Below are 19,659 nucleotides of genomic sequence, written 5' to 3' on the forward strand. Positions count from 1 at the left end.
GTCCATCGAGTCAGTGATGCCATCCAGCCATCTCATCCTCTGTCGTCCCCTTCTCCTCCTGCCCCCAATCCCTCCCAGCATCAGAGTCTTTTCCAATGAGTCAACGCTTTGCATGAGGTGGCCAAAGTACTGGAGTTTCAGCTTTAGCATCATTCCTTACAAAGAACACCCAAGAGTGATCTCCTTTAGAATGGACTGGTTGGATCTCCTTGCAGTCCATGGGACTCTCACGAGTCTTCTCCAACACCACAGTTCAAAAGCATCAATTCTTCGGTGCTCAGCTTTCTTCACAGTCCAACTCTCACATCCATACATGACTACTGGAAAAACTATAGCCTTGACTAGACGGACGTTTGTTGGCAAAGAATTGTTACGCTAACATGTATGCATTAAAGTTAAAATTACATGAAATCAAACAGCCTGAGAAAATTTGGGATGTATGGGCAACTTCCTTTCAATGTCCTAGGCTTACTTATTTCCTTCACATTTTCTTGTTGGGGAATGGCAGAAAGGTATCCTGTGACATATTCCTTACTTTCTGATATTTTTAACAGGACTATAGACCTGCATATCATTGGTAAAACAATGTTTGCAGTTTTTTGAGAAGACATTTCCTTCCATAAACAAATATTATAAGTAATGTTTAGATACTAGTGCAACCTATAAAAGCCAATTTAACCAGTAAGAACAGTGAACTAATTACTAACAATTCTAGCTGGGAAATTCAAGATCTTAGATACAAGAGACCCTAGAAAAATTTGTAAAGTTTTCATCTGGGACCCATTTCCTTATCTTTCTCTAGTTGTTTCCTCTTTCCACAAAGCTTCTGGACCACTAATGCCTGTCTCCTCAAGCTTGCTCTTCCCCTCCAAAGGACTTCAGTCTGTAAAATGTTCTAAAGCCTTCCTCTTCTGCCTCCTCTCTTCTCCCCTCCCTCTCGGAAGCTTCCTCCCAATACAGCTGATCTGGACCAGAGGTGAGAGAAATCTGAATGAGCTAGTTCACAGCAATGCATGGCTGAACGACTGGCAGTCCCTTAACCCTTCTGCAAATACTTGGCATCTTTTAAAAGGGACTGACTGCCCCTTTTATCCAAAGGAATTTTTAGACTGTGGCTTCTTCAGTGAAGTGTAGGAAAAAGTGTGCTGGAAAAATGTCTGGGAGAGGGAGCAAATAGGTTGGAACAGCTGGCTAGGGATTCCCTGGAAGGATAGGTTCTCTAATTGGTTCCTGTTCAGAAGTCCTTCTTATTCTCCACATTAGAACCCACTGAACCTCAAAAATCAGTGGGGTGGCGTTTCCCCTTTCCTGGTAGTTCTAGCAATGGAGAGGGCAGGCTATTTCCTCCCATGCTGATATTTTTCACTCTGAGAAATACAGAGTGAAGGTCATCCTAGACTGAGGCTGGAGGTTTCCTTTCCCTCCTGTTCTCTTCCTCTAAGCCATGCCAATCTACTTTATTCAGAGGTTCTTACTTTCCATACCTCTTTTGCTTTTTTGGGTTTTCATTATTAATTTACAGTGCCAGAAGAGGCTTAACCTTAAACACTTCTTCTAATGATCACTCTTCATACTTTAAATAAATAGGGAAGGACTTCCTGCTGGTTCAGTGGCTAACACTCTATGCTCCCAATATAGGGGGCCCAGTTTCAATCCCCAGTCAGGGAACTAGACCCTGAATGCTGCAACTAAGACCCAGTACAGCTAAGTAAATAGATAAACAAATATTTTTAATAAAAATAAATAAATAATGAAGAGGGTGGTTCAGCTCCTTATCTGCCTTCCATTTTCTCTCTCAGAATTAGGCCTAGCAGCTTTCCTTTTTAAGAAATGTGATCATATAATAAGCCATACTTTTGAATTACCAGATACTATCTCTTTAAAAGAGTTGGAGATGAAGTTGCTCTCTGAGCATTCCTAAAATCATAAAGAGAAATCACTTAATTTCAGGGAAAAACTAATTTGATTCTGTTTCAGATGTTGCTATCTCTTTTATGGGAAAAAATGTTAATAATCAATTGAAAATTAGCTCTTGATAATATTTACAATGTAAGTTTTAAAAAGATAGTCTTCAGAGAAATTGAGATTAAAAAAATTTTTTTTTTTTTTTTTTTACAAAATTCCTTTAGGTTTGGCAGTTAGCCTATTTTTTTCGAGTTTTGAAAATATGTCTTTCTTCAAAATTTAGGGGAGACAAAACAATCAGATTCTATGTTGAGTAGATATAGGAAGTCATGATTAAAGGTGATTCAGGAAAAACTGCATGTGGGTTGGTGTCACTTTGAAACCAGGGAGAGGCTAAGGTACTGGGAGTGATGCAGGGCCTGGAGCAGCTACTAGCCTGCCTGCCTCAATGAATACACAATAGGAGGGGGTTCCCCACCTGGTGGGCCTCCCAAAGGAGTAGTTTATTCGTTGGTTCCCTTTTACAGCACCAGTTGACTGAGAAAATCCCTTCTTTGGGATGCCCTGGGGTATTTCCAAGTCAGGGTGACTGAAGGAAAACAGGATATGATTTCACAAGAAACTTGTTCTGCTTTCAAATCACCTCATTTTATAATTCATTCAGTGAGGCTTGTAAGGAAACCCTAACAGAGAAATAAAGCAACAATTAATGGGTTGGTCTGTGGTCAGTTTTCTTGGCTCATTATTTGAATCAAAGGACCAATATTTGAAAGCAAGCATTTATTTGTATATGTTCTCCTCCTCATAGGGCTTTCAGGAAGCTTAATTCAAAAGTTTCCCAAAAGTACTCTAGCTGTAGGTTAGCTTTCATCTCAAAATTGGAAGCAATAACACCTATGTTGATATTTTATATTATAAACAGAGGAACATTTAATTGCCAAATTACTCACCTCCCTCATTTTACACAGAAGAAAATGGATACCCAGGAAGATTAAGTGACATGGCCAACATCTCCCAGCTACTGACAAATGTGGGGGCTCTATTATACATGAGCAGGTAGCAACTGCTCAGCAATTACTGAAGATCAGCATGCTGAGTGCATTACATAATTGCCTATTATAATCTCCACCCAGTAGATATTAAAGAACCAACCATAAATGCCATTTATTATGCTTTACCTTTGTGCTAAGTATTTTAATATTTGCCAACAAAAGTCCATATAGTCAAAACTATGGTTTTTCCAGTAGTCATGTATGGATGTGAGAGTTGGATCATGAAGGAGGCTGAGCACCAAACAATTGATGCTTTTGAATCGTGCTGGAGAAAACTCTTGAGAATCCCTTGGACAGCAAGGAGATCAAATCAGTCAATCCTAAAGGAAATCAACCCTGAATATTCATTGGAAAGACTGATGCTAAGGCTGAAGCTGCAATACTTTGGCTATAAAGAGCTAAGTCACTGGAAAAGACCCTAATGCTAGGAAAAATTGAAGGCAGGAGGAGAAGGGGGCGACAGAGGATGAGATGGTTGAATGATATCATTGACTCAATGGACATGAGGTTGGGCAAACTCCAGGAGATAGTGAAGGACAGGGAAGCCTGGCCTGCTGCCATCCATGGGGTCACAGAGTTGGACCTGACTGAGCGACTGAAGAACAACAATCACAATAACCTTCTGATATAGATGTTATTACACCTATTTTACTCATAGAGAAGTAAGGTGCTACCCAAGGCCACTTTAAAAAAAAATAAGCTGGGAATTCCCACCCAGATTTACCTCTCATGCTTCAGTTTGTATGTTTTTCACTCAGTTTTCACTCTTGAAGAGATTTTGAAATTATAGGTCACAGTGGAAACAGTGAACTCAGGTGGGTTTACTAGCATTTATAAATAAATTAAAAGAATAGAGTGGAATGGGATAGAATTTAAAATAGAATATATCCAATCACAAAATCACACAAACATTTTTCAGTTACATGTATATCTGTTGTATGTTTTTTCCAATGCCACCAAACAATTAACTCAGTTCTACACAGTCTACCTGGAGACAGCATCAGATTCCAAACAATGAGGACTCATCCTTATTAAGACTACTCCCAAGCCTCTTCAGAGGCCAAAGGCAAACACCAGTTGTCACCTGTGCTTCTGAGAAACTGGCTAGGTGCTTCCTATAAGTTACCTCATTAACATAAACCCAAGTGTGGTTGAAAGGGATTTGTTATAAATATCAAGACACTCTTAACACAGGAAATTTTAGGAGCTCTGTGCCAGAAATAGAATGAAAACCAAATATCAATTTCTCAACTATAAATCACAATATATGTGTGTAAGTGTTATTATGTAAACATTTTTCCTGTGGACTGTGGTCAGATTTTGAAAGCCACTGCACCAAAACTAATCCATCTAAACCTTAGCAAAACACTGGTATATAGTGCAGGTAACTGTAGGCTGTCATTAAAAGAGTCCCCAGATCTGCTGTGGGTCCTTCCCATATATCCTCAAAAACATGGGTGTTGTATTCCATCAACCTTGATTGACAGAGGACTCTCTCTCCACCCTAACACCAACTGTCTGACATGTGGCCATAAGAACATAGGTTGACACACCAAGTCCATATCCAGGCATTTCAGCAACCCTGTGAAGTCCTCTTCGTACATGACAGTCTGTAAATTAGAGGGGCATTATCATTCTGTATAAAAGATGACAAATTTCCGACCTGCACCTTGAGTCACTGTTATTTTTCCATCTATAATAGGTTGTCATGAAATAAGAGACTCTACAATCCACTATAGTAACAATAGATCACTAGAGTTAGGAAGAGCACAGTTCATTTCACAAGTATAAGCGAGTTTTACAGTGAGAGGGAGTTTTGTTAATAATGATAGCTACTCTTTCTGAAGGTATTGCATGTTGTGGATTCAAAGGTGAATAAGGCTGGAGCGCAGAGTCTAGTGGGTGTTTTTGTTGTGGTAGCATCACAGAGGAGGAACTAGAAAGGGATGCAGTGTAACATTAACTGCCATAGTAATTAGCTCAACATTACATAGAAAATGTGAAGAAAGAGCTTTGATAGTGTGGTAAAAATACCTAGATTGGTTTGAAGCCAAGGACTGGTATTTACTTCTGTATATGATTGAAATGAAAAATAAATTCTAGTCTCTGGTCAAACATATGTAAGACGGAACTAAAAATTTAGATTCTCATTGAAATGATACCCTATACTAAAAGAAAAAATATGAACCTGAATGGAAGATTGTTCTTATATTTTAGAGCTAAATTAGCAAAGCTAGTATCTCAAATCCTTTATTTGTTAGCCTGCTTTCTGGATATGATACCAGGTTTGGGCTTCCCTGGTGGCTCAGAGGTTAAAGAATCTGCCTCCAATGCGGGAGACCCGGGTTCGATCCCTGGGTCGGGAAGATCCCCTGGAGAAGGAAATGGTAACCCACTCCAGTATTCTTGCCTGCAGAATCCCATGGACGGAGGAGCCTGGTGGGCTATAGTTCATGGGGTCGCAAAGAGTCGGACATGACTGAGCGACTTCACTTCACTTCACTTCACTTTGGGAAGATATCTATAAAAGGATAGAAAATCCTTGGTTTTCTTTCATACACTGAACATTTTTAAATTGCTGTTTCTGTGGTCTGCATTGTGGATAATAATACAACCTTAACTTGACTGCTCTCTGCTAATCCAAATAGAGGATTCTCTTGCATTGTCTACATCTATCTGAGCAGCCTGTCACTCTGACCTGTTCTGCAAGTTAGTTCATCTGAGACTGGGCAAAGCTCATCCTTCAACTTTTAGCTCAAATTACAAGGAATCTTTATGTTTATTCATTAAATTTCCCTTAACGATACTTTTGCAAGAGGGCCCCTTCTAAATCTCTACTCTCTTTTGTGACAGTATAAAATAACTCATTTAAACAGAACCTAGCAGGCAGGAAGAACTCAAATGCTGGCTAATTATTTACTTGCTCATTATTGGTTAATACCTTTATTATAATACTCCCGTCGCTATCAGTATGATACACAAATTCACGTCCTTGTTAAAATTATATTTTTTTGAAAGTAAATTCAGTAGTGGTCTTGTTTCTTCTTGAGAATTAAATGCCCAGTGTTATTCTGAAAAAGATCCACAACCCTATGTGGCAGACAGTGCTGTTACCAGAAGGGGAACCAGCCCCCACACTTACAGGGCCCAAGAGTTGGCTCTAATACTCAGAAATGAATTGTCCGAGGAGACGCATGTACTGACAGAGCAAGAGAGCTTTTTGGGAAGGCGCTTGAGTGGAGAGTAGCAGGGGAAACAAAGCCAGGGAAACCTGCCACATGACTCTCAGGTTTTATGGTAAGGGGGTTACCTTTCTGGGCTCTCTCTGGCCAGTCATCTTGCTTAGCCGATATTTAGTCTGACTCAAGGTCCTTCCTGGTGGCACAGACATTTCTCAGCTAAGATGTACCCCAGCATAAGGGTTTCTGGGAGGTTGGCAGGACATATTATGGACTGGCACCTCCTCCTTCCTTTTGGCCCCTCTCAAATTCTCTCGGAAGCAGCACTTTGTTCCTTATCAGGACCTTCTGTTGTCAGACAGCTCATGCAAGTGGTTATTATTGTGCCTGGCCAAGGCAGGCAGTTGCATGGGGTCCATGTTCTAGGGGAGGAAATCAAGAGATTCAGTGAATTTGCCCAAGGTCTTAGAGGTGGCTCATAGTGGAGCAGGACTTCCAACTATCAGCTGGCTTTACCAGCTACATTGGTGACCACTCTGCACTGCCCAAGAAGGCAGTGTGATAGAACAGACTTGTGATTACCAGCCTGTGAAAAGTGGACCCTAGACTTATCTCTGCCTTTAGCTGTCTTTCTAAGCTTGAGCAGGTCACAACTTCTCCAGACCTTGATTTCTTACCAAAGAAATAGAAGACATTTGGGAATAGAAAAATATAGGTAAGAGCCCTCCTCCCCAAACAAATAGATGATCTTACCAAAATTTCTTTCACTTTAGAATGAAGAAATACTTGAAAGCAGTTATGATGTGGACAACCCTGAGCCAGAGCAACCTGACAGTTCCAAAAATCTTTCTCCCAGCAGGTAAGATTGCACATCCCTTTGCAGAAGTCATTTTAACCCTTTAAAGGGGTGAGTGTGGTGGGGGGAGGAAGGTGGGATATACTCGCTTTTAAATCTCATAACTAATCTTTCCTAGATAAATTCACATATTTATTCTGTATATTAACTAACCTTCATTATTTACCCATGAAGAAAATTCATGAATTTCATAAAAGCAACAAGCAGGAGATGAAAAACGGCATCTTCAAAGGCTTTTTAAAAACACTGATTATCAAGAAAATTGTAAATGAAGTTATTCCCAATATGAATTATTGATTTTAAAGCATTTAAAGGATATAGGTTCCCCAGAGATACAATTTATACAAATGTAATGCTATTTGGGGGGCTTCCATAGTGGCTCCGTGGCAAAGAATCTGCCTCGCAGTGCAGGAGATGCAGGTTTTATCCCTGGGTCAGGAAGACCCCCTGGAGAAGGAAATGGCTATCCACTCCAGTATTCTTTCCTGGAAAATGTCATGGACAGAGGAGCCTGGCAGAGTACAGTCTAGGGGTATTGATTGTACTGACACAAAAGAGTCGACACAATTGAATGACTAGACAGCAGCACAGATGCTATTTTTGGCCTACAGAAAGGTGTCTGCATGCATATGAATGCTCTCTTGATCAGAAAGCCTAAATTGTGGCAGTTAACAAAAAGGATGAGATGGTTGGATGGCATCACCGACTCTATGCACATGAGTTTGAGTCGGCTCCAGGAGTTGGTGATTGACAGGGAAGTCTGGCTTGCTGCAGTCCATGGGGTCGCAAAGAGTTTGACATGACTGAGCAACTGAACTGAACTGAAGACCAAAAGCATGAGAAGAAACTCACTTTTTAAAAGTCTTTATACTCAGAATCCTCATTACCTCTAATCTAGCATTTGTCATGTTTTTCTGACACCATTTGACGCATAAACTCCCTTATGAGCTGCTTTTATTGCCCAGAGTCTACCATGTTTGGCTCTTAGCAGGCCTCCATAAATATGCTTGTAATGCAATGAACAGATATCTTTCGGAACTCGCCTCTTGATTAAAGCTAATATTAGTTTAATTAGACTACTTGCTATTCTTTCCCTTTAAACTATTCAAGGAAACATGTGGGCTCTTACTGGTTGAAATATACCTTTGAGTTATAGTAAAAGGTGCAATTCAGCATATCTGAAAGTGTGTTAGGTTGGGCTGTATCTGAGATGAACCACTTGGCAATGTGTTCTGTTGTTTTCCTTAATTGACAGGATACCATTGGGGACTTCTCTATTACTACAACCACATTTACTTTTATCATTATAGTTTGTCTTATAGTGAATGCTCTAAGTTAATTGGTGAATTATTATATTAATTTATAGTAGTGGTTTAATCACTAAGTCATGTCCAGCTCTTTGCCACCCCATGGACTGTAGCCCCCTAGGCTCCTCTACCCATGGGATTCTCCAGGCAAGAATACTGGAGTGGGTTGCCATTTCCTTCTTTAGGGGATCTTTCCAACCCAGGGATTGAACCAGGTTTCCTGCATTTCAGGCAGATTCTCTACCAACTGTGCCGCAAAGCAATGATTAAATCATACTTCCAATGAGAAATACAAATAGGAAAAGTTACAGCATTTAATGAAACAAAAATATCTAAGATTCTTACAAAAGAATTTTGAGAACAGGCCAAATTAGCTAGTGGATTGAGCAGGAGATAGGAGAAACTGTAAGATTACTCATTTTATCCTCCCAGAAGCTTTGAATAACTACTATAAGATCACACCTTTGCTGTAACAATTTAATCTGTATTTCCTTTTTTACTTTTGATTTTACAGTTTTGAGTTTTTAATGTATAACTAATATAAATTTGTTGGGCTACAGTTGGATAGGTATATGCTTGGCATATAGTAAGCATTCAGATTTTGTTGAATAAATTATAAACTTTTAAGTAGTACAGGTAAAATGTTATAACAATGTCCATTAAGGGTTCTGAATAATTAATCTCTTTTCACATTTGGGTGGCTTGCCAGAATAACATTACTTTATTATATTTGGAAAAAGTAATGATTTTAAGCATTTTGTGATAATACTGGGCATAGTCCCTAACTTCAGAACTTACATTTTAGCTAGGGAAAAAACACATGAAATGATTCCTAGGTAGCACAATAATATATGTGATTCAGTATATATTTTAGAGGGAGGGGAGGAGATGCTTCATGGAAGATCAGAATTGGGGTTGTAGATATAAGATTTCAACAGCTTCAGGAGAAAGTGTTCCTGAAAAGGGAAACCAGTTTATGCAAGGTAAGGTTGGTCATGAGTGAAATCTGTAATGGGTAATGGTGGCTACAAGGAGTGAAGGAGGAAGAGAAGATTAGATAGAACCTTGAAAACCAGGTAGAAGAGATTGGATTTGATGCTGGAGGCAGTAAGGAGCCTTTGAGTTCTGGAGCAGAGTAACATCATAATGAAAGCTGAGGCTAGTCCCACTGCAGGATAAACATAGTTACGGAGACATCTAACATTTCTCTCATTATTACAGAAGAACGAATAACCCTGTATATCACTAGTTCTCTGTTCTAATTCTCATTGTAGCTGTGGTATTCAATTAAAGTCCCAAATACAGGTCAACTCAACTCTTCCTCATAATTATCATTTTAGTCCCAACTACAAACACCCCAGCCATGCCTCACAAGTGAAAAGTTCTGCTGCAACCAAATAATTCAGATGCTTCTGAGTTTTAAAAATATATATTGAACCACACCATCTAGTATGATAAAGAATCAAGAAAGAATCAGGTGCAAAGCAGATGATCACATACTATGTACAAATCTACTGAAACACCAAACGCTGCAGAGCAGGCCTAAGAACATCCCTAATGTTAAGAGACTAGGGCTAAATTTGAATCAACGTTTGGCTAGTTAATGACACCAAATAAAAGGAAAATGGTGTCTTAAGGCACTACGGCTATAGTTCTTATTTCATCTTTTCCTGAACAGTCTATTAGGAGAGAAGACTTCCCGCACTTAGACATTCCAGAATAAACCTTTCAACAAACAAAAGAAGCACTTTAGATGGCTCCACAATGCAGAGAACACAGCAATCCTCTATCCTGGGCACAGCAGCAAGTCTGAACAGGAAATAGGATTAAGAACACGTATTACAGGCCTCTCTGACATTAAACAGAACCAGTTGATGACATAAACAAATAGTGTTCACCCAGGAGTTTAAAAGCCTTTGTGAAAATACACATCTGTTGACAATTTTCAAGTTGTTTATTGGAAATCATAGATTTATTTTTAAAAACCCTCTAATTATTTTGCCATATAAGAGCAAAATTCAAATAATATAAATAACATTTTGGTATAAAATTAATAATATGGAAAATAGATGCAAGCCAACCAAGAGGTAAAAAGTGTTTAGCAATAATACTGTATATAACCATCAATTGACCATCCAGCCTGAAAGTTTATTTTCCCTTTATTGATGACTTTTAAAGATAGCCTTGCACTGGAGCACCAAAAAGTTTTTTTTTCCTTCCTTTTTAAAAGGTTGGAATCCTTTATTTACAATTATTCTTCTCAGTACTTTAAGTCTGATGAAGGAAGTATCTAGCAATTTCCTTATTAAAAAAAGGAAGTGCCTTCATATTTCCTCTAAATTTAAATGTTTCATTCTGTGTCAAGGAAAAATAAAAGATGAACACAACTGAAGGGAGCTCTTTCACAAATAAATAACTGTTTCACAGAAGTATTGATGTAAACAAGATCATTTTGATGGGCAGAGACACGGATGTTCTCAACCAATAGCAAATTTAAACAGTTACAAGTATAGATACACAGGGCATATATATGACCAAAGGGACAAATGGTATTAAAGGATCAACTAATAAAAATTAATTACAAACCTGCTTTGCCAAAATGCGCTTTTGTTCTCTACAGTTTTTAAAATTGGTCAGAAAATTTAAATTGTAATGATCTAAAAACTCTGAATCTACTCTGAAAGTAACTACAAACCAGAATGTTTGACATGAGTTAAAAATACTAAATTATCTGAACAATCAATGTAAACAAGCTTTGATTTTCAAAATAGAAAAAATTAACAAAAAAGTTTCTGTAAACAATGAAAAGCTACCTGCAACAAATTATATATATATATATATATGTGTGTATATATATATATATTTATATATCATCATCATCCAGTTATGTATACTGAGAATTCTTTTTTAGTTTTTTTGTGTGTTTCAGATGTCATCACTTCAAGTGATACATCTTAGTTTTCCCTAACACTCACCTTTGCAGACAAAGGGTTTATAATCAGTTTAACTGCTTTTGCTGAAGTCATTATTTTGCCTTTCATATAATCCCCCTAACAACAGACCTCACCTAGTTCTTTCTATAGTGAGGAGAGGTTGTTTGTATCATAGCCACATTTTCATCCTGCCATGTAAAATAAATCTAACTTCCGATATTGGATCTCAGCCACATCTCTTTTATTACAAGGAACATACAGCTTTACAAATGTTTTAAACTTCATTCAGGTGACTTTTCTATCACTTTCATTCTGACATATTTAGAAGTTGAATATCACCTCTGATAGTCATTTTGATGAAAGAATACATTTTTTTAGCTACTACAGTTTTGATGTTTAATACTCTCAGTTTTAACAGCTAAACTCAAAACCAACTGGTTTATGAGACCCTGTTGGAGAGGGGTGGGCTGATTTTAGTAATTAATACAATTTAGACATTAAAACTTTTATTTTATAAATTATGGAGAAAAGAGTCTCATAATGTTCTATCTTTCTTTTTGAATTCTTCTCCATTATTATATTCCTTTATGTAAACTACATTCAAATAGCTGCCTTAAAAACAGACTGATACTGAATATTTTAAAACCAGTTGAAATTTCATTAAATTATTGATAAAATCAACCTATCTGAATTAACAATGATTTATCTCTAGCAAAGGACCCTCTGAGTAAGACACTGTCCAGGTTTTGTGTCATTGTCTAATAATAATAAAAAAAAAAACATAATAAAGTACTAGTTAGGATAGAGCTAATGACTTCTCAAATTTCACATTAAACTTTGAAAAAATATATAAATATATTTAAAATGACTCCAATACTGTCCAGGTAAAACAGCTACATGAATGTGACAGTAAATGATTTGGTGATTTATAAAGAAATTGTGTATCTTCTCCTAAGTCTCCTCTGAAGAAGAGGAAACTTTCTTTGACCAGGTTCATGTACTTTCTTCCATGCCAATCCTCCCTTGCCCCCACCAACTCCCTCAAGTGCTCTTTAATAAGTACCTGGTTCAGCAACATATCCATTTCTTTGAAATGTTATGCTATACATTTACTTGGTATTTTCCAAAAGCAGTTATCCTAACACCTAGGCACCTTAATAACTTTTCTACTCCTCCAATATACACATGGTACTGATAACTTGAAATTCCCTTTAGTTTTGTTTTCATATGAACCTTGTCTAAATCTAAATTCCTTGAAATGAATTTAGGCAATGAAGTAGGTAAGTTATATTGAAGGGCTTCTAGAATCAAAGAAACATTCTGATAGACTGGGCTTTCAAAATATTCCTTTGTTCTTCATATTCATTTCACTTATGGTATAGACAAACATTTAAAAGTTTCTTTATCCAGGTTTGGCTCAGTGACAGTGATAAAATACAACATTCAAGTACTATTAGGCAAAGGCAGCCCTACAGGGATATGTATCCACATAGGTCAGTTTGCAAAGGAGAACTATCTTAATTATTCTGCAGTACATCTGACCAAAGAAACCTTTTGAAATTGTTTTTACTTTTGGGTCTGTGGCATCCGTCCAGAGGTCCTGAAGGTCTTCTACATGCCCATGAGATGTCATCATTTTTTCATAGATGCAAGGATGGTAAGGGGTTTTACCTTCCCCAGAAAAAAACACATGGTATTGTGGTACTATCCCTATTTTGTTGGCACAGAGGCCCATGAACACATCGTCTATGTAAAGGCTAGAGTTAAGTGTCTGTGATGCCTCATAGACTTTGGCAGCCACATCACCAGAGATCACGTAGGCGGCTCCAGCGGTATAGTCAGGGTAAGCCGGCCACTGGTACATTTCATAAGAAACATAGTATTTGCTGCGTTTGTCTCTAACGGGAGGAGCACCACGGTGAACACGACCAATCCAAAAGTCTTGAACACCAATTTGTTCTAAACTTTGAAGGTATTCAATAAGATTTGGCATGTGAATAAATATGTCGTCATCAGCAGTCATGAGGAATTTGGCATGTGGACAAAAGCGATTTGCCCAACTGAACTGGAGAAGAAATTTAAGAGTAAGATTATAGAAAGAATCAGCAAAGTCTTGCTGAATTATATCACTGTACATCTGATCTTCCCAAACGAGCCTTCTCTGAAGTCTTTCTCTTGTCAGTGGGTCAGAAGGTGTTCCTAAGACAAACAGAGTTTTGATGTTGGCGTTAAGTTGAGAGCAAACATACTTTTCATTGCCCCATGTTTTCCTAATGGCAGAACGGCGATTGTAATTTTCAGGCGCAGTCTTTACAAACAGTAAGAGCAGGACATCTTGCGCTTGACACTTATCCTCATGGTTAATCAAGTACTGGTAACGAGGAACCCCCTCCTCGCTGCGCTTAAGAGACAGGCTGTCATTCACAAAATTGTAGCTATTTATGAGGTATCTGTAAGAGTAGGACTTCATATGGCTCACGATGTGATTATCGATCGATATCCAGAAGAACATCAGGCTTAGTACAAAACAAGTGGCAAATAACTGAATAAACTGCCATTTTTTTACTCTCCTGCCACTAACAAACATTCTGACGTCCATCCAGGTCTGTTTTTATTTAGGGTCAGTTATAAACAAGTGCTCGCTTCTTCAAAACCATAGGACTGTGTATTCTGTAGAACAGATGTCCATGTTGGTCATTAAAAATGTAAAAGGAGCTCCTTATTTCATAAAATATTTTCTTTTAATACCATTTTTTTCGGAGACCGCAAAAGAACGGAACACACTGCAGAATGACGCTGGCACATCAGAATGCTCCCACTCTGACATCCTTCATTAAGTTCAAGGATTGGCCTTAAGCAGCTATTCTGTGTAGTCCTTTTTGTGCAAGTTAAGTGCAACCTATTAGAGTCAGGAAGAGAAAAAAATTACAAGTGAATGGATTACTGAGTTACCAGAAAGAATCCTTAAAAACAATATGTAACCTGACTGATCTGGATAAAATGTGATGGGGCAGCTGGTGTTGAGTAGACGCATACAGCTGTTTATTTTTTCAGGGGAATCCAAGGAAAGGGAAAGAACCACCCTCTACCTTCTTCTCATTCAGAATACAAAGACCCTTTTCTCTTCTCAAGCCTAGGAAGAAAATCTCCAAAATGTCTGTCACCTAAAGTTCAAGTTTCTTAAATGGGTATGTCCATGAATATATTGACTTGAAATATAGTCACAATGAAAGCAGCTATATAGTTCAAGGAACAATACTCAATGAAACGAAAGTTCATAATAGTAAAAATACATTAAAGCTTGCCCCAGACAAGGCAGAAATAGGAGTAATATTTTTTTTTCAAACCAAGATTCATAATCAAGAAGTTGAGATATGCTTCTCAAAAGCATAGTCCCAACTCTCTAACCAAAGTGGCATTTCTGTACAGTCATCTTGTTTCTGTTCTTTTCCTTCTGGAAACTCCACAGGCACCTTGAATTTAACATGTTCAAAAATAACTGCATACACTGAGAGCACCAGGCAGTACTGGCCTAACCTGGGTGGTGGGGCCTTTCACACCCAGCTGTATTTCCCATCACCCAAGGTAACTCTACACGAGGGTGATAACTGCACAAGTTAGGCTTGCAAAAAGCCCAAGGAGGACAGGAGATCAGAACCAAGCCTTAGTGATAATTCAGAGATCAGCACAGGTAAACTTTTATCCCTAAGGGTATAGATTTTTTAATTGCTAGCACCACTTAGGAATCCACAAAAGCTTTAAAAAAGAAAAAGAAAGAAAAAGGAAGAGCATAATAGAGAATGGCAGAGTGCATTGAAAGTAGTTAGGTATCATTTTGTGAAATTTTAAGTTTTGTGTGTAAATACCTTCAGGGTTGTAAAGTAAAATGCATTTCTGTTGTAAAGTAAAATGCAAAAAAGTGAGGAATACTGCTATAAGGGCTAGATCAATATTGGTAATTTGCCCCTTGGTTTGGGTGGTCATGGCGGACTGAATGAATGCTCTAGGGTAGGACGAAAGAAGACTTTTGGGCGTCCCTTGGACTGAAAGGAGATCAAAACAGTCAATCCTAAAGGAAATCAACCCTGAATATTCATTGGAAGGACTGATGCTGAAGCTCCAATACTGATACTGAAGGACTGAAGCTGAAGCTTCAAAAATCCCCCTGATGCGAAAAGCTGACTCATTGGAAAAGACTGACGCTGGGAAACATTGAAGGTAGGAGCAGAAGGGGACGACAGAGGACAAGATGGTTGAATGGCATCACCAATTCAATGGACATGAGTTTGAGAAAACTCTGGGAGATAGTGAAGGACAAGGGAAGCCTAGCGGGCTGCAGTGCATGGGGTTGCAAACAATCAGACATGACTCAGTGACTGAACTATAACAAGGGTGAGAGATAGTAAGAAACATCCGTTTCTGATGGTGGCATCTGCTTACACTTTGCAAAACTGCTTTCATTGGGGAGGTGGAGTGGGGGAGGGGCACTTCCTCTCAGTCTTAACTGCGCTCTCTTAGATAAGCCCCACCTCTGAAGGCCCAGCCTTCTGCCCCTCCCACAATACACACAGAAGGAACTGGAGGCTTCATGCAAAGTAACAGAGATAGGCAGATTTTAACACAGCTTAAGTGTTTAAGAATTCTAAGAAAAACCTTAATTGAAACTAATCTGCTGTTTCTATTCCAAGAGATCTCCGGAAGGAAACAAAAAGAGTAACCTTTGGAACCACAGGCAAAACTAGCTTCCCATTTCTGAGCAGCTTCACTTACTCTGTTCCAAGGGCAGCTTTGCTTTGCACCTATTCACAGTTGTCTACAAGCCGGAGCTTCTTGTTAGACAATCAGCCTACCTGCCCAACTCTGCCAGCACCCACTTGCACCCTGGACTCATAGAGGCCCTTGTCTCTCTCCCATGAATGGGTCTATTGCTCATCTGGATAAGAACAACTATAGCACAACACTCTATCACTATCTATCACCAAACAGCCAGCCCATAACATTTGTTTTGTCCCCTTCCACCCCACTACATATATATTTCCCTCATTTTCCCATACTCGTTCAACTGTTCCCAATTGGCCTCTAAGAGTCACAACTGTTTTCTGAAAAAATGACAAAGAACTAGTCATGAAGCCAACAACCCACACTACTTCTTTAGGCTCAGCACAGTGTGTGAAGTTCTAAGACACAGTTTCTCCACCCACAGCTGCTTGAACTTTGGAGCCACTGTTTACATCAGTCACAACCAAATCTCCCTGATGTGATGATAAGAGTGTTGATGTGATGAGGGGAACATCTGGGAATTCATAGAACTCAGCTTCTCTAATAACAAAAGAACACCCCCACTCCTCCAAAGTGAACTTAGTTATTAGGACGGCTTTTTCCAACCAAAAGCAAAAGCACCTCCATGATCTAAATTCATCTGTTAAAACTAAACAATGTTGTCCCAACCCTGGTGTTGCTGATGGAGACAATTCACAGGCAATCAAGGCTCACCCTTCTGGGTTCACACTGTCATGAAGCTTCTCTAAGGCACATCTTCTAGCTTCTGTATTCACAGCGCTAGGCTGGGGGCTACAGTGAAGCCCACAGGCCTGCCTGACCTAGAGAAAGAAAATGCTGGACCTAACAGGAAACAAAGCGATCCCAGTAATGAATGTGAGCTCAGCAACCGTCCACAACAGAATGCTGTGGGTGCAGCTTCCTTTGTGCCCGCAGTGCAACTGGGTGACCAATCAACTGTCGAAATCAGGGCCACCCAGTTTGGGGCCAGGTTTATTATATAACCTCAGGCACCCCTCACTGCACTCTGCTTTAGTGACTCAATCTGTAAACTGGGAGCAAAGATCAAAGTATTGTTACTGAGGGAATACAAAAATTACAGATGACTTCAGAGCCTGCTGAAAATATGAAACAGGGAAGGCTCTATGAGAGAACAGGACAAAGAGCTGCTTAGGGGAAAATATGCAAATATTTGGAATATAACTGGGGTTTGCTTCTGTCTGGATTAAGAGGAAGGTAAAGATATCCTCAGTTTTCTCTTTCCTAAAGGAAGTAGTCAGAAGAATAAGAAGTTTGAGTGGTCAAGAAGTTGAGTAGGAATATCAGAAAAGAATGTGGCAGACCTCACCCCAAATACTTTTCAGTCTGGGAGCTGTGCCCCTCAACCACTCAAGAATATTTCTTCACAAGAGAGCTCTTCAAATTTCTCTGATTATAAACAGAAAACAAAACAATTAATGCATCTAGAGGCTACAGGTTTCCCAAAATGAACCCTGACTTTTTTCTACTTCATTCCTGCTGTCAACTCATTTCTCTGTTGAGTTTACTTTTGTAATCCTGAAGTATTATGCAGAACCTGTTGCAAATTTTGAAGTTTTAGTTAAGATGATGAGGTTGGCATTTTAATTTCAAGTTAAACAACCTCAATGTTGTTTCAGTTAATTTCAGTGTCCAATGTTTCAGTTAATCCTACAAGTGTGTGTGTGTTTGCTATAGAAATACACCGGGCATGGTGGCAGTCATGAGGTAATATTTTCTGGTCTCTGCTCTGAAAGCACCAACAATCTAGTTGAAACAAGACTCACAGCATGCATGTGGAAACACAGTTCCCCTGGACAACAGCAGGCATGTCACAGTAGGGTTCACTCTGTATGTCAGCACCAATCTGGGTCATACCTGCTCTAGGCACAATAGGAGTGTCCCCGGGAGGAGAAATCAGTGACAGCTAGATCACAAGGGCCTAGGATGATCAGGATTTAGGTGGTTGCAGAAGGACAAGGAAGCAGTTTCGGGCAACAAAGGAAAGAAATACAATATGGCAAATATTTGAGAAACAGGCCTGTATTGATATTTGAAAGCAGGGAGGTTGGGGTGTACTTATGGAGAACCTTGAAAATAAGGCAGAGAAGGCAGTGCCCAGGGCAGCAAGTCCGTTTTGTTTTTAGTGATAACTCCCTTGTCAATATTTATTAAGCTTTATGCAGAAATCTGGCAGTGGTACGAAGGATGCAGGATTCCTAGAGATCAGACCCTCGGTAATATCAGGACCTTGTACTGAAGCAGGCAGGCTTCCCTGGTGGCTCAGCCTGTAAAGAATCCTCCTGAAATGCAGGAGACTGGGGTTCGATCCCTGGGTTGGGAAGATCCCCTGGAGAAGAGAATGGCTACCCAGTCCAGTATTCTTGCCCGGAGAATCCCATGGACAGAGGAGCCTGGTGGGCTACAGTGCATGGGGTCACGAAAGAGTTGGACATGACTGAGCAACAGAGCATACACATACTGAAGTGAGATGAGATAAAAAGGGTCTAGTCTAGGATGGTGGAGGTAGGGAGGGAAGGAAAGGATGAAGATGACCTTCTCGACTCTGTGGGAGAAGGCGAGGGTGGGATGATCTGAGAGAATAGCACTGAAACATGTATATTATCATATGTGAAGCAGATCACCAGTCCAGGTTTGATGTATGAGACAGGGTGCTCAGGGCTGGTGCACTGGGTTGACCCAGAGGGATGGGATGGGGAGGGAGGTGGGAAGGGGGTTCAGGATGGGGAACACATGTACACCCATGGCTGATTTATGTCAGTGTATGGCAAAAACCACTACAATATGGTCAAGTAATTAGCCTCCAATTAAAATAAATAATTTTTTTTAAAAAAGCCTCAGTGGCAAGTGATGAGTGACCTGGGACAGGGAGTAAAGGAGAGGAGAAAAATCTAGGTTCAAGCATTACTGAAAGGAGGGAAAACTGGTTTCCTGAGTCAGGAATGAGGTGGCAACACATTTGCTTTTAAGCTGTGTTGATGGAGATGTTAAGAGAGACAGCAAGTAGGTAAGTCTAGCAGGTAATCTGAGCCTGGAAGCAGACAGCACTGAAGTCCAGTGGGCGCCCTGAGTTATAAAGACAATGGGGGCCATGAACACGGGTGAACTCTCAAGGAAGAAGAGCTGAGCAAAGGCCTGGAGGAATCGTCAACTCAGGGAAAGGAGAAAATGGAGGAGTCAAAGAAAAGAGAAACTATTTTAAAGGGCTGGTTCATCAGAAAGTTAAGATGAGGGGTAACAAAGATCGAGAGAGACAATCGGAAGGCAGGGCAGACAAGGCCTGTCATGGAGCTCAAGTGGGAAGACAGACCTGGAGCCAACAGTGAGAGCTGTGCTGGGAGACAGGGGGGCTCTCAAGGTTGGGCGTGGGTGGGGTTGGGGAAGGCATCTTCCAGGAAAAGCAGCAGCACTGTACCTAGACCAGAGTAATGTTAACTAGAGAAAGCCAGTGGGTTTGAATTCAAAAATGTCTATTTGTTTTTTGATTCTAATTAAGAAACATCTATTTGTTTCTTAACCACTATTTTAGACCACCATTGTAATACATTAACAACATCCAATCTTAGAGAAACTGTATTTCTACATCTTACCTAGAAGACACGTGACACT

The 19,659-nt window shown here is 39.5% G+C and overlaps 2 protein-coding genes across 2 annotated transcripts in view; one reads left to right on the forward strand and one right to left on the reverse strand.

Annotated features, from left to right (window-relative positions):
• MCF2L2 (MCF.2 cell line derived transforming sequence-like 2) overlaps positions 1–19,659 on the forward strand; it is a 275,208-nt gene that overhangs the window by 157,874 nt on the left and 97,675 nt on the right. Inside the window, exon 16 of the mRNA XM_052642999.1 lies at positions 6,910–6,995. Within this exon, the coding sequence (XP_052498959.1) occupies positions 6,910–6,995 (86 nt within the window). The remainder of the gene's footprint in view (positions 1–6,909; positions 6,996–19,659) is intronic.
• B3GNT5 (UDP-GlcNAc:betaGal beta-1,3-N-acetylglucosaminyltransferase 5) lies at positions 12,686–13,831 on the reverse strand. Its single transcript, XM_052643012.1, has one exon. The coding sequence runs from the start codon at positions 13,829–13,831 to the stop codon at positions 12,686–12,688; it is 1,146 nt and encodes a 381-aa protein (XP_052498972.1).

This window comes from Budorcas taxicolor, chromosome 1, assembly GCF_023091745.1.
Source record: "Budorcas taxicolor isolate Tak-1 chromosome 1, Takin1.1, whole genome shotgun sequence".
NCBI classification, from domain to species: Eukaryota; Metazoa; Chordata; class Mammalia; order Artiodactyla; family Bovidae; genus Budorcas; species Budorcas taxicolor.